The 14,729-nt window shown below is 37.9% G+C and overlaps 2 protein-coding genes across 6 annotated transcripts in view; both read right to left on the reverse strand.

Moving 5' to 3' along the window:
* Nucleotides 1-125, reverse strand: part of CCNB2 (cyclin B2) — a 6,268-nt gene extending 6,143 nt beyond the window's left edge. Inside the window, exon 1 of the mRNA XM_010571755.1 lies at nt 13-125. Within this exon, the coding sequence (XP_010570057.1) occupies nt 13-42 (30 nt within the window). The 5' untranslated portion in view covers nt 43-125. The remainder of the gene's footprint in view (nt 1-12) is intronic.
* A 1,043-nt stretch (nt 126-1,168) lies between these two features.
* RNF111 (ring finger protein 111) overlaps nt 1,169-14,729 on the reverse strand; it is a 47,042-nt gene continuing 33,481 nt past the window's right edge. For 2 of the 5 annotated variants that reach the window (XM_010571757.1, XM_010571756.1), the window contains exons 11-14: nt 6,748-6,840; nt 5,720-5,815; nt 4,692-4,819; nt 3,008-4,127 (exon numbers count right to left, since the gene is read on the reverse strand). In XM_010571757.1, the coding sequence (XP_010570059.1) occupies nt 4,010-4,127; nt 4,692-4,819; nt 5,720-5,815; nt 6,748-6,840 (435 nt within the window). In that variant the 3' untranslated portion in view covers nt 3,008-4,009. Of the gene's footprint in view, nt 4,128-4,691; nt 4,820-5,719; nt 5,816-6,747; nt 6,841-14,729 lie in introns of all 5 variants that reach the window. The other 3 variants (XR_774627.1, XM_010571758.1, XM_010571759.1) reach the window with 3 other exon arrangements.

Here is a 14,729-nt window from a genome sequence, read left to right on the forward strand (position 1 = left end):
AGCAGTACTCACAGCGACGCGGCGAGTCGCCGGCAGAGCCATGGGGACGGAGAGAAGAGAAGGGGAGGCCGCGGCCGCTCACGTCTCTGCCCTCCGACCGCTTCTTCCCCCGGCGAACCAGGGACTGCTGCCTCGCGCCGCCGCGGCTCCGCTTAAACCCCCTCCCGCTCTCCCATTGGGCAGCTTCGTACAATGCACGGACTCGATTGGTCCACCTTCTCAGGCCCCTCCCATAGAGGAAACGGTTTGACGACCTTCCGGCAAGCCGGGCTCCGGGGCGGCGCATGCGCTGAGGGGGGAGGCGGGGCAGCTGTCTCTTCTCCCCTCCCCTCCCCTCCCCTCCCCTCCTTTTGAGAGGAGCCTGAGGCGTCGAAGCAGGAGGTCTTACCTTGAAAAGCGCACTCGGCTGTGCCGTCCGTGGCGAAAAACACCGGGCGGCGAGAGTCTGGGCAGTTAGAAGCCGTGCGGCAACTGCCACGGCGCCCTCAGCTGTCGAGAGGCCGATGAAGCGCCGGGGGAGCCGAGGGGGGCCCGGGCGCAGCCGGCTCCTCCGCTGCTCCTCACGGTTCTTGAGGGCAGCTGGCTGGGAGCACGGACGCCCGCGGGAGCTTTTGTGACCCCAAACCTCAGCAGCGCTCCAGTCAAAGGGAGCACCCGCAGAGGTGGCTTACCTCCTTCCAAAGAGCAGCTTGGTACCCTGCGCTGTGGGGAATTAACCCCAACAGACGCACGCCACGGCTTGTATTTTGAATATCGCGTATGACTTGGGGAAGGCGCGGCGGTCAGCTAGTAACAAGCTAATAACGGTCAGTTTAATAACTAGTCCTGGGACTCGGGAGCTTCAGCTCTACAGTATTTGCCTCCGCTGACAGCAAAGTCTAATCACAATTACTCTGCAACCTCCCCAAACTGGCCTTGTATGTTTACTCACAGATGTACACATTAATCTTTTATATCCTTCATAAAGGCAGTTTTCCTGAATTCCTAAGTTCCAGATGGTTCTGTTTATCAACATATTTAACTGTGGCTAAATGTCGATCCTTCACTGAGACAATTTTTTCTTAGGCAGTACCTGTAAGAATGCACGTATACAAAATAATTTTTACAGATCAAGACTTAAAGAGGCAAAAGGAAAAAAAAAACAACTTCCATATGAAGCAGATTTTGAATGATACCAGTCTAACAGTTTATTTATTGCATACAAAAGGATTTCTTTTGACAATGGAATTTTATATGAAAAGTAATTTGATGCATACTGTTGAGAATCTTATCTTCAAAGTCAAAGATGCTGCAGAAAACTTAAGGCAATGCATCTAAGCATATAAAGCACAGTCAGTGGTGGAAATTTTCAAAATCAAAAGCCTATTCTTTTTCCTTCCCTTAAATTATGGTTAAGTCACAACTTTCTGCAACAGAAGTAGGCTGCAGCTTTATTAGCCCCTGCAATAGCACGTAAGATCAGAACACTGTGATTCCTGGCAAATACCTAAGTGTTCAACATCACATTACAATGTTATGCATACATTTAAAAGCAAGACAATATCAGTAGCAGTTATAAAACAAGTCAATTCATGGACCACTAAATTACCTCTAGTACCAGGCACCCAAATCAGGTGCATAAAAGATTTCCTAAGAAAAAAAAAATCCCCCAAACCTGTGCTTCTTTGTCCTGTAAGGAAGCCAAAATAGATTCTATGACCTACCCAGGGTCTCAATTATTCCAGAGGCCCTGTTTCTTTTGTCCCATGTCTCTCAAGTACCTTCTTGGAAACTTTTAAAAGTGAGTATCATCAGACTTCAAGTATCAGCGGCCAACCAACTTCCCTCCTTTTCAACAGTCACTAAAGAACAGAAAGTGTCCGTTCAGTCTGTCCCGTTACTTTTATTAATTTTTACCAATGCAGCTTCAACTTCATACTCACTTTCAGTTTCCTACAGCATGTTCAAGAAGCTTTAGCATAAAACCATGTCAGGTTTTGAAGCAGTCAAATCATGTGTTGCCTCTCTCCCATATCCCCCATCGTACAAGCACAAAGTGGTTTTAAGTTCAGTTTTAACAATGCAATTAAGCTTGACAATGTCCATTTATCACACATGCTGGAATAAAATTTCTCTCCACTTAAAGCCTCAGTGCCAGAGGTGTTAACTTTGTTGCCAGCAATAGACACTGCACTGGCAAATGCTACTCCTAACAGATAAAAATTAAAAAAAATACAAAAGGGAAGCAGCTTTAACCAGACAAAACCAGGCATCAAATTAGATAAGGTAATATTTATAAATGGATCACTTTTTTTAGTGTAAACATAACAGTTCATCCTCTAGGTTTACTGTAAACCATTTTACACTTAATCTGATTATGAAAGACAAAGACAAGAGAAACTGAAGGTATTTATTATTCAATCCACTTACAAAGCAGGTGGCTTAATGCAAGCTTATTGACATGTTCATAAATGATCCCCGAGGAACATCTTTTCCAAAGTGACAGTAATACTGTCTCAATGTTTTTGCACATTTGCATTTCGCAATGTTGAGCACATTTAAATAAACTATAATCTATTATATGTGAAAGAATGTTGATGAGAAACTTGAATCCTGATGTGGATTAAAACCTCCTCCAAAGGCGAAATGTTAGTACATTATAACTTAATTCTATATACTATATTATGCAGCAAATCTTAACTATAGAAAATATTTCAATCAGTGATGGACTGTTGGTAATTTATAAAGAGGGAATCTATGATCAAGGCAAAAACTAGGTAACCACATAATTTGTGTCTCAGTTTCTACAGAAATTTACAGGCTTTCAATCTACTAATGAAAAATAAAACAAGAGACAAATGGATTTAGCTAACTATTAACTTTAAAACTCGTAAAAATCCCAAGACAAGCCTGGAATCCTTAGAAGTTCTACGAATGCATGTATATCTGCCAAAAAAACCAAAACCCAAAAAAACCCCAACCCCCCCCAAAACACTAAAACAAAAAAACCCACCTCACCACCCTGCAGCTCTATGTCCTTATTGAATGGTTTTATATTAAAAAAAAAAACATACCCCCCAAAATAACCAAAAAACCCCCTCAATGTGCGCAGATACTTTGACTTAAGTTAGCAGAGATTCTAAGCTCTTCTTCCATTTCCGTAATAATTCTTTCAATCTGCAAGTATCTACAATCCAGCTAACTGAAATCAACATTTAGTGTTCACTAGAGCTGTTTCACAGCAGCAAATATTTAAGTTAGAGATTCAAATTTCTAGACATAGGAAGAAAATGATAAATACAATCTGAACAGCAGTCTAAATGTTTAATATTGACATTCAAATATATCTGCATTGTGCTGAGATTTTAAAAACAAACACAAAAATTTGATCAGACAAGAAATCTGGTGATGAGTATGCTATATGTATCAGTCAAACTGAATATAGTTCATATTCTGTTCCCAGTATTAAGGATGTTATTTGACTCAAAACTGATATTGTAAATATACAGCAGCCATTTTTTCCTAATTAAGGAATGTCTCAATACATAATATTATCCTTTTCTAGATGATCTTTATACATTTAAACTAAAATATATGATCGATTAAATTAAGGAATCCGAGGTTAGTAATGAGTGAAATCATACTTTCAAAGCTCGATACTATGTAAAACAAACCAAAAAAAGAGACCACACAATTCTACTTACTAAAGCAGCTAATCTTGCCTGCAAGTTTGGGGTCACAAAGCCCATAATATGTGCAAACAAATGCAATACAAGGAACCATGCAAAAATACAGTAATGAATTAAAAGAAAAAATGTAAAACCTAAAAAGAAGTTTTATAAATACACTGAAACTCAACTGTCTTCTACATAAACTGTAGGTCTAGCATTAGTTGTACCATATAGCAGAGCCAGCACTCTAGGTTCAATGCTTCCAAATCTGCGCAGGTAAGTCATGCCATCTTTGGTTGACTGCAGTACCAGGAAGGATGAGGGAGCGAGAGGGAGGACAAGAGTTCTGGAAAGCGGTGTCAACTTTCACTAGGCAGTTGAGCCTCAATGTCCACTCTGCAAATGGGGCACTTCTTGTTAGTAATCAACCACTGATCTACACATACTTGGTGGAAAAGGTGCATACATGGAAGGCGCCTGTCATCAGAACAGAAAAACGTTAGTGTTAATAAAGCGTTTCCGTATCAACATACCCATTGGAAAAACAGTAATTTGGGTTTTGCTATTTGCTATTCATTTTGCATGTGCATGTTTTTCCACAAGTTTCACTAGCTTTTCCAGTTCAACCTGCATTTTGTCTAGTTCCAAGAAGAAATGGATATGGGCAACAAAGTCAAGCATCAGCTAGCTTCTGCGGTATTACACTGATTTAAACCTTTTATAGCTTCAGTAGCATTACTCCAGAAAAACTAAAATTGGCAGTCCTGATTAATTCAGGGCATCAGCTTGGGCTCATGTTATAAGACAGTCAGTCAACTTATGGAAGACCGTAAGAAAATAACCTACATTCTACCCAAAGACAATACAGACTGAACAATGTGTGTTTTCAGTTGCAACTTGTGTTATTTATTGGTTCAGTGACAGTCTCCTTAATTGTAACTGTTATCCTAAGGAGTATTGCAGAGTAGTGTACTATATTCAAGTATGGTCTTAAAGCCAGAACATTAACATTATATTCTGATATTCAGTGGTACTACTCACCTGACATCTTCACCTTCCTCCAATATAGACAAACAGATGGTACACTTTTCCTCTGTGTCTTCTTCTGTTCCTTCCTCCCCATCTTGTTTGCAGTGCAGTTTCCTCTGTGAGAACCAATCAGTTGTTACCTTATTAGTAGAGATGACATTATTGACAAACTGAGTAAAATCTGTTTTTAATACATATTCAACACATACTTCTTTGAAAACATTTCGTAATACTTATTCAAATGTATTTCAACCAAAATGAATTAAGAACTACCACTTGGAGCAAAATCACAGGACATTTCAGATTTATTTAACTATTGTTAATTACAAAAGTCTACTGGACTGTGAATGTATTGATTCAATATTGTTGCAACCAGTCCTTTTACTTGTTGTCTATGTATAAATATCTTCATTTTATTAATGAAGAGGCAAAAAAAAAAAAATTCCTTTCAAACCTAGTATCTTAAGTCACTATTTATCAAGTGTGAAAAAACACTGTGTAAATGTGGATGGGATTCTATATTATGGTATAGTAAACTCCAATTGAGAGACAACTTAAGTTGTCAAAATTCCATACCAGATTCAAAACTTCCTAGTGTCCCAGTCTTCCTAATGTGATCAGAGTAAAGGTAAAATGATACATACCAAGCAGGCAAGCATCATAAACAATTTATTGCAAATATAAAGTCTTTATTTGATGAGTTATCACTGAAGTCTGTTGACTATTTAGATATTACCAATAGTTGTTTCATTGCTCACAAGGCTATTCATAACTGCTGGACAAGTTATTAAACCATATCAAACCACTTTCGTTTATGACATCATATCACATTACAGTAGCTCTTTATCTAGGGACCACATTTTTTATTTTCTTTGTGAAAGAAGTGGCATTGTAAACTGTGCTTACAATCCTTTAAATTGCAAGATACATAAAACATGCACTCTTTAAAGCTGACATTTCTGCAGATTTAAGGTAAACATAAACATTATTACATTTTCAAAGAAATATTACAGACAGGCCACAATTTGAGAAATCCTCACCTTTTTGTATTTATGTGGATATGTGCATCTTTCTATAGTTCCCTGTGTTGCTCCGCGATTAACATTGCCTAATCGTTCCTCCAAGTGAATCAGCTCCTATAAAATTATCAAGGAATATACAGTGTAAGAACTGTTATTTCAACTAACTTGAGTAAATATTACTTTTATTCTAACTTATTGCAGAATGACAAATGCTCAATTCCCAACTTATTCAAATACAGGCAAAGCAAAAAAAGAGTATGTTGTGTAGGAAAAGTGATGGGTTTCTGTAGAAAAACCCACACAACACTGCCTGGTATTTTAAGTTATAGGGAAAAACTATTTTACTACTAAAAAAATTAGAAAATGTTTCTCAGCTAGGCATGGTTATCAGTATGTTCACACATATTTGTGTGACTAATGAAAATGCAATTAAAATGCACTACGTAAATATCTGCTTTCTAACAGTCATTAAGGCTTAGAAGAAAAAAAAGTTGCTTAAGTTGAAATACAATGACTGATTTCTTTTTCTCCAGCAATGAGTTTATTAGAACCATGAGATGTCACTGAAGATGTTTTCAGTAGACTGGTCATTAACTCTCTGCATCTGATACCTTTTATTTTCTCTGTTTTTTTTTTCTTCCCTCAGTTTCAATTCCTGCACTACATAACAAACAGGACAGCACTGTTTAAGTTGCCAAGTTTCACCCTCACTAGGAGGATCCTGGCACAGTTATTTAGAGACAACACTACCTTTTACCAACATATCATGTGAATACTACATCCTACTAACTGGGGTAGTGGGCAGAGCAAGATGTACTGTCAGTTAATAACCACCTAAGCCTACATTGTCCAGGGCACCTTTTATTGACTGACTTTTCTATATGCTTTTATCCCAGTTCATGATAGTGAGGTCATTCTATAAATAAAGGGTTATTTTCTTTATGATTCTTTTACAACTATATATAGAACTAGCTCTACCATACGCCCTCCCCATATTCCCTCATGACACATTTTGACACATTATCTAGTTTTATTCTATTACAAACCTCAAAATTGCCCCTGAAAGGGCCTCTGAATGATGTTCCATCCAATCCTGATGAAATGTAACGGATGTGAGGGTAGCCCGCCATGTCTGGTACCTATTCAAACAGCAGACGTTAAGTTAAACCTATTCAGAACAGTTTCAGTATTTTACTGTTCACTTTGTAAAATTTAAGATCCTTTTGCTTTTACTGAATCACTTATTATTTATACTCCTCAGCTTGAGCATACAATCCCAACTGACGGCATAACACAACACCACTCTGAGCTCTCTAAACAGAACCAGAAGCAAAACAGAAGTGAGACTAGACCCTCTATTATAATCTCTCCACATCTGCATTACGTATTGCTTGGTCTCACTTCCCAGGTCTCGAAAATCTCAACCTACTTTGTATAAACCACCATAAGTATCTACCTATTTTTGTAAGCAAAACACCTAAAAGCTGCAAATGAAGTTACGAAAAGGACTTGCTATAGATTCTCAAATATAAGTTTTTAGTACTGCAGAAAAAACAAGGCTAATACTCGGTCTGGAAAAAACAGCCAATATCCTTATCTTATCCAAAACAACTCAACATCTTCAGACACTCTTCAAATTTAAAGGCAGATAAAAAAAGTAACACTCAAAACTCGCATCTAAAGTCACAGGCAACTCTACATACACTCTACATTCAAGCATCCACTGACTTCCTTGCACATTAAGGTACAGGCAGTGAACAAAATACCAGTGTCCAGTGATATACCCTACGGGCACTTCAAGCACCAGCACTTTTCATACAGGAAAGCAGAAAGGAAGTTAATATACCAAGGACCACCTTCACAGCAGGGCTTCTGTGTTCCATTTTTACCCCCGTGAGATGAGTGAATAATAGTATTACTTTTTGTTAGAAACATACCAGCAGCAATTTTTAATGAACAGGTGAAAAAAAACCCCAAATGATCAGCAAATTCAGTTTACTTATTCATGTAGTGTGCACTGATATGAGGACTGTAAGCATCAATTCATTTGGAAATAACGTTAAGTACTATCTTCCTTTCTGTGCTATCAGCTGGTAATGTCTCTGCTGCTGTATATGACAGCTCAAAATTCATCTCATAAGGCTGTCAACAAGTCAGACATCCCAGATATTATTCATGAAGTCAGGTATTCATGTGTGGCTTTTCTTATTTCCAGCAGACACTTCTAAGCTTAACATATATAAAGGTATAAAACTGAATTAATGCATTGTGAGAAAGCATAGGCCTAGACAAAGTTACTCACATAACATAAGAGATCAATAAGCTACCTTTCTATTTTTCACATCCAGTCTGGTAACTAAAAGCTGACAGCGATAGAAAAGATTTCTCTGCCCTAAATAATTTTTTTTTTTAAAAGAAAAACAGAATATGATTATTTTAAAGGACTTTACATGGTGCTTCCTAAATGATGACCATGTAGTGCCAATATAAGCCACAAATACAGCCACAATATTAGTATTAGATTTTTACAAACCACAGTAATAGAAACTGAAGATTTATCTTTCAGAGTATTTCCAGAATCCTAACACAGGGGGCGCCTCTCTCATAAGCAGCCTAAATATCTGTTGGTGTGGTACTAATGAGAGCTGGAGACGGGAAACAAGCAAGACAGGATGACTGCTGCAAACTCCAACAGTGTATCAATTTAAAGATCTAAGTTGTTATGCAATACGCAGAGTGTATTTACAGAGATTATATACTAATACATGAATTCAATATGACTGCAAATATAGTTTTATATCACAAGATACATATATTCACCTGCATACCTGAACATTTCATGTAAGTAACATCTTTTCACAACATAAACTGCAGCTGTAACAAAGGAATTTGGGAGAGTGCAATAAAAATATGAGAATTTGTAAAAACTACATTGTAAGAAATCTGGCTTCGATAATGGGTGATTTATGATCCATTCTGCATTTAAGCGTGTAATTCTACTTTGTCTTCCAAGTACAGAAAACGCATTTAAAGAACTAAGTCACTCATCCACACTACGAACATCTTTGTTGTCCCAGGTTTTTACTAGGCATAGACCTGTTTGGCATCATTTGGAAGTTTCCATTGCCTGTTACTACATTGTGAATCGATCGCCTCCACTCAGAGGAAAGGAAACTCCTGACAAAACCTAACCTAAGTCTGTTTTTTTGATTCACCAGGATTTGAAAACAGCCTGTTGGAAAACAATGCATCTGATTGTGCAGATACTGCATCGTTACAGGAGCTGTAAAGTCACAGGTGTATTGCTGCAATGCAATAATTACAGTTCCAATTGCCTCAAAAGTCAGAGTTTAGCAACTGCAGTGATGTGCACCCAGATAGGTCTCCCATTTGGAACAAATTCTGCTGCTGAAGACTATCTATTTAAGAAACGTACTAAAATTAATTTTAACATTACAAAACCAACCAAGAATATCTCAGAGTACATACCACAACAAACTACTGAACTTAGACAACAAAAATATTGGGTGGAACAATACATTTTCATGCTAATAAAGGGGCCTTCATATTATCCTGACGGGGAATGGCATAACACCTCTACAAAATCATCTGAACATATGTACAGGCTCTTTTAAAATACTGTGAGAGCACAGCTTACATTTCTGGCCAAGTAAAACACTGTATTTTGAAAAAACATCTCTCTAAGAAAAAAAATAGCTTTTTTACGCCTGCAGAATAAGCAGTCTGCTAACATATCAACATTTTAACTAATTACCTTTGTGACTACAAACTGGAGGGGAGATGGGCAAGAGAGAACCATCAATAATGCCCAGCTAAGAATAGTCTAACTAAAATCCCTTTGACAGTTAGCATCAAGCTTCAAATGCAAAGAGAAGATTTCATCTCTCTTGAAACAGGTTCACACACAAATGGAAGTGTGTTTTCAGTAAGTTTTCATATTGACCATAAGAAAAAAGGAAAAGCTTAAAGCTAATGAAGAAACTAAAAAGTTAGAAGTAATGCCAGTCTGTACTAAGTGCTTGTATATGTTGTTTTGGATACAGTCAAATTATAATATATACTTTAAAGCAATATACTCTGGACCTGCAAATTCCAGTACAAGTTTGCCAAGAACTGTTTTGTTTCCTGTAGAACAAGTATCATCTGTTTCTGGTTTTGCACTTTCTGTTGACACTTCCCACTACCACAAAAATTTGCAGCAACTAAAAAATTCAAGGCTAAGTCTGAACCATTTACAACACAAACATTCTGAAACAGTTTTAAACAGCTAACCTGCAGGAAAGATTTTTCTTCCTTGCTACCTTCTTTCAAACAGTTTCCATCCTTCCAGTATCTTTTTGCCTGTCAGTTGCCACAGTCAGTGAAGAGATTCTTCCATTGTATGGTACTACTTATCTTGTCCATCCCAATCTTTTATTCAATGGTTCACATTAAGTATGATCTTCATACATATTGAAACAAATCCCAGCAATAAGCTTATCCAGTTAACTGCTTAGGTCCACATCGATACTCAAAAAGAAGTAAAGCTTAACAATTAATAAATTAATAAGCCAAATTCAAACACGGAAAAGTTGCAGTTTTCACAGAGGGACACTGTGCAAAGGAACAAGTAATGTGTGCGGTGTAGCTAAAACCCAACTGTATCTGTGTCTGAGGGGAACATAAAATGAGCACTCTTCAGAAGTCTATATTCCACAAAAAACTGAAGAACAGTAATTCATGTGTATATTAAGAAAAAAGTAGCATTACAAAAGTCCATTTTCTTATTTGAAAAATGCAGTTAAATTTGATGCAGCTAATCAAGGCTATTTTAAACCTAAAGTTCACCTTGAACTACTATAGCTACATTAAATTACAGCTTTAAGCTAAGTGTTCAGATATTTTACAGGAAGTTTGTTAGCTTTTTTTGTATGGAACAGTTGCATCTCTTAGAGCTGTGATACCTGTATGACTACACTGAGTGATATCATTCTGACCAGCACACATCTACCATAATGTACTGGGATCTACTGGCCTATACCTCCAAATCTCTCCCAATTTTTACAACTAAGTGTAAAGATGGCCTCAACCACTCTGAGTCATTTAGCAGTTAAAGGAACAAAACAGTAACGCTCTGAAATAGAAGAAAAAGGGGGGACAGCATACGAAAGCTGGATGTATAACACCTGAGAGAGGTTAAGTTACCATAAGTAACTCTTTTTGAAATTATGATCCAGTGATCTCTCTCTGACTGGCAAGCTGCAGTCCAGGTTCACAAATAAATTAAGGAGTCTTCTCAAGGCTTGCATCAACCCTTTAGAGTATTACACCACAGCTAGCAAACTCTGAAGTCCAGATAATTCTCCCCCCCCAGTGAAATTCACAATCTACAAGACACTATTCAAAAAGGCAGAAGAAGCTGGAGTCAAGAGACTGGAACAGCATATCCCAGGAAATTCTTTGATTAATGGGTAGCTGAAACAATTTGAGAGGTATGTAAGATAGCCTCCATTTTTTAAGATATATTTTATAAAACAGAAACTAACCCTCCCCAACTCCCAAAACCCACAAAAAACCACCCACCACCAAATCCCACTACTATGCATAATATGATCTGAAAACTGTACCTCTGACAGCTTTGTATGTTTTAAAAACAACAAATGAATAGAATACTCTATTGGTGGCAGGTTTGTTGCTTAAGTTTTAAATAGCCAAAAATCCCAGATCAGCTGTAGTTAGTTATTCACCTTAACAAGAGTAAAAGTACACTAAGTTAAAAGGCATAAAGTGAACACTGCTCACTTCAGGTCTATATTCCATTTAAAATTTAGTTACCAGTTTAGAGCTGAAGAATTCTGGTTTTGTTCTTTGATTATGAAGAGGAGATGGAAGGGGGGAGAAACAAGACCTTCTAATTTTAACCTTCCACCCCACCCTCCATTAAATGACAAAAAGGAACAAATCCAATTCAGAAAAAGAACCCTTCCTTTAACAGAGCGGATTTAAAATATAAAGAACGGGGTTTTTTTTAAGTGTCCTAGTAACAAACTCATATTCAGAGCGAGTTCCTGTTTCAAAGCTGAACTAAATTACAATTTCTAAATGAACGTCTGCAGACTTCTGAAACTTTACAGCAAATAATAGATTATACTCAATTTTTCTAATCCCTTTTGTATTTTTTGAAGCCTGAAAAATGTTAGAAATATTCTAATCTTTGCAGTTACAAAAATTAAGTGATGTTACAGCTAAACATAGCATTCTGGTCATTCAGGTAAATGGGTTACATATGGAAAACATGAGACACAGGGGAGCTGGCAGTATAGAGAAGGGGACCCTTTCAGGGTGTCCTCAGGCCAAATTTAAAAACACTTTCTGGAAATTTCTTTTTGGACTTTTCCCCTTCCAGATTTCATTACAAACTAGGGTGCCTTTTCTTTCCTGAAGCAACAGAAGAAAAAGAATTCTGCTTGGATATGCGTTACAGCCATAAGTGTGGTTTGGCTAGTCAGAATTATGGCTGGTATATAGTTCATTATGAAAAAGTCACATTCCTTTTAACATCCATCTCAGCTTATTAAATTACAGAAATTCCCATCCTGTCCACACAGATGTGATAACTGGTGCTGGGCACTCTGAGTCAAAAAGCCTTTCATAAACAGTGCCAAAAGAGCAGCCTAAGTCACTCAGAGTAAACAGAAATTGAATTGACATCTAACAACATGCACTGGCATCAGAGAAGAACAGAGGAACACATAAAGCCTCTGTCTCCTCTGTCTTTCTCATCTGATGTTTCATTAGTTATGCCATGCATTGATCTTCAGTTGATTCTTCCTAAAAATGTTGTTCAAGTTTGCGGAATGGATATTTGTCCGGAATGGAATCAATCGTAAAAATCACTTTGACAGAAGATCTTTCCTCAGCACATCCATGGCATTAAAGCAGTAACGATGGGAACAAAAACTACTCTAAGCCAGGGTCACAATTAACAAAATAATTGTGTTAAATCAAGGAGGCAAGCAGCCTAATCCTTGTCTACACAGATATGAAGCAAGCTCTTTTTAACTGCTTTTGATCTAGGATTCCTCCTGAAGGAACATTTAAACAGGTGAAAGTTTCAACCAAGCTAATAGAAAAGGAGGTTTTGTTTCCCCCACCCTTTATTTGGACTGTCAAAGCTGCTGAACGCTAATTATCTCCCCCAACATATCCTTATCATTTTGTCCCCCTGAGGATTAAAACTGCAGTCTACATTCCAGCAGAATGCATTTCTAGTCTACTAGATGAAGATTAGGTTATCTGCATCCAAATAAAATCTGAAATTGATTTATGACAGTACTAGTGTCATTAGAGCCCAAATAATCCAATATGCCCTTTATGGTCTGGCAGTAGTTTGAAGGGGTGTGCTGGTTTTGGCTGGGATAGAGTTAATTTTCTTCATAGTAGCTACTGTGGGGCTATGTTTTGGATTTGTGCTGAAAACAGTGTTGATAATGCCGAGATGTTTTCATTACTGCTGAGCAGTGCTTACACAGAGTCAAGGCCTTTTCTGCTTCTCACCCCACCCCACCAGTGAGTAAGCTGGGGGTGCACAAGAAGTTGGGAGGAGACATAGCCAGGACAGCTGACCCCAGCTGACCAAAGGGATACTCCATACCATATGCAATCGTGCTGGGGGAAGAACAAAGAAGGGCGGACATCCAGAGTGATGGCATTTGTCTTCCCAAGTAACCGTTAGGCATGATGGAGCCCTGCTTTCCTGGAGATGGCTGAACACCTGCCTGCCCACGGGAAGTAGTGAATGAATTCCTTGTTTTGCATGTGTGGCTTTTGCTTTACCTATTAAACTGTCTTTATCTCAGCCCACAGGTTTTCTCACTTTTATTTTTTTTCTGATTCTCTCCCCCATCTCACCGTGAGGGAGATGAGCGAGCAGCTGCATGGTGCTTAGTTGCCGGCTGGAGTTAAACCACGACAAGGGGTTTTAGCACTCCAGAACAGATGGAAAAAACGCACATGGCCTATGGGGCAGCATGCTGTTTCAGAAAGTGGATTCAACACAATGAATTTTTTAGTCGAGCTACTGCATGAGTTACTTTAAAAGACCACACCCCCCCCAATAAAATGGAGAACACCAACATTTGATGACATCTGCATCAAGAATACAACTAACGAGCCTTGTAAATTGCTATTTAGTACCCTCTTACTTACTGAAAGAAGAAAGCACTCCTCATAACATTAACCACTTAGCAGAGGGACTCTAATCACAGTTCAGCCTCTCCTCCCCCACCCCTATTCCTAAAGTTACAATGAAAAAACCAAGGTGACAGCTGCAATTAATCCACTGCTCTTTAATAAAAACTAAAATGGCACTTTTGCTTAATATCCAGTTAAGTTTGTTAGATTAAAAACTTCACTGACTCTATATTCAAAATCAATTTTGCTGACAGATCTGCTGTACTCTCACATACACGCAAATGAAGAAAATTTTGGCTTTCATTATTGCCATAGGAGGGGTAGAATCATCAAAAGGCATTTGTAACACTTTGAACTCATTGTACATATATAACTTCTAGCACTGCTCTAACCTGTCTTTATGTTCTTCTAGGGCATGTAATCTGAATACACTTCAAATTAGTCAGAGACTCAGAACACAACTTCAAAGTCATAACACTGGATCTGATGACAGCAAGGTTCAAAAGAGATCCCAAACATTTGAGGAAGTACTGCTTACAGCAGTCTATACACTGTAAAACATGCTGTCAGTATAGTGTGTACAAAACCCTCAAAATACAAACAACTTCAATTCCATTTCATCCAGAGATTCATGAATTACTGTTATGAGGATTAGATATCCCTACAGAAACACATGCACAAGTTTCTGTAGAATTAAAGAACCCTATTTCATCTGACACTTTTATCAATTAGTAATAGCAGTTACTGAGCAGAAGGGCAAGACTCCCTGAAGTATTTTATCACACATTCAGGAAATACTTCTGAAGAGTCTCTATCACAGCTTTCTTCCATTCTA

The sequence above is a fragment of the Haliaeetus leucocephalus genome, unplaced genomic scaffold, assembly GCF_000737465.1.
Source record: "Haliaeetus leucocephalus isolate CR32 unplaced genomic scaffold, Haliaeetus_leucocephalus-4.0 Scaffold339, whole genome shotgun sequence".
In the NCBI taxonomy this organism is placed as follows: domain Eukaryota; kingdom Metazoa; phylum Chordata; class Aves; order Accipitriformes; family Accipitridae; genus Haliaeetus; species Haliaeetus leucocephalus.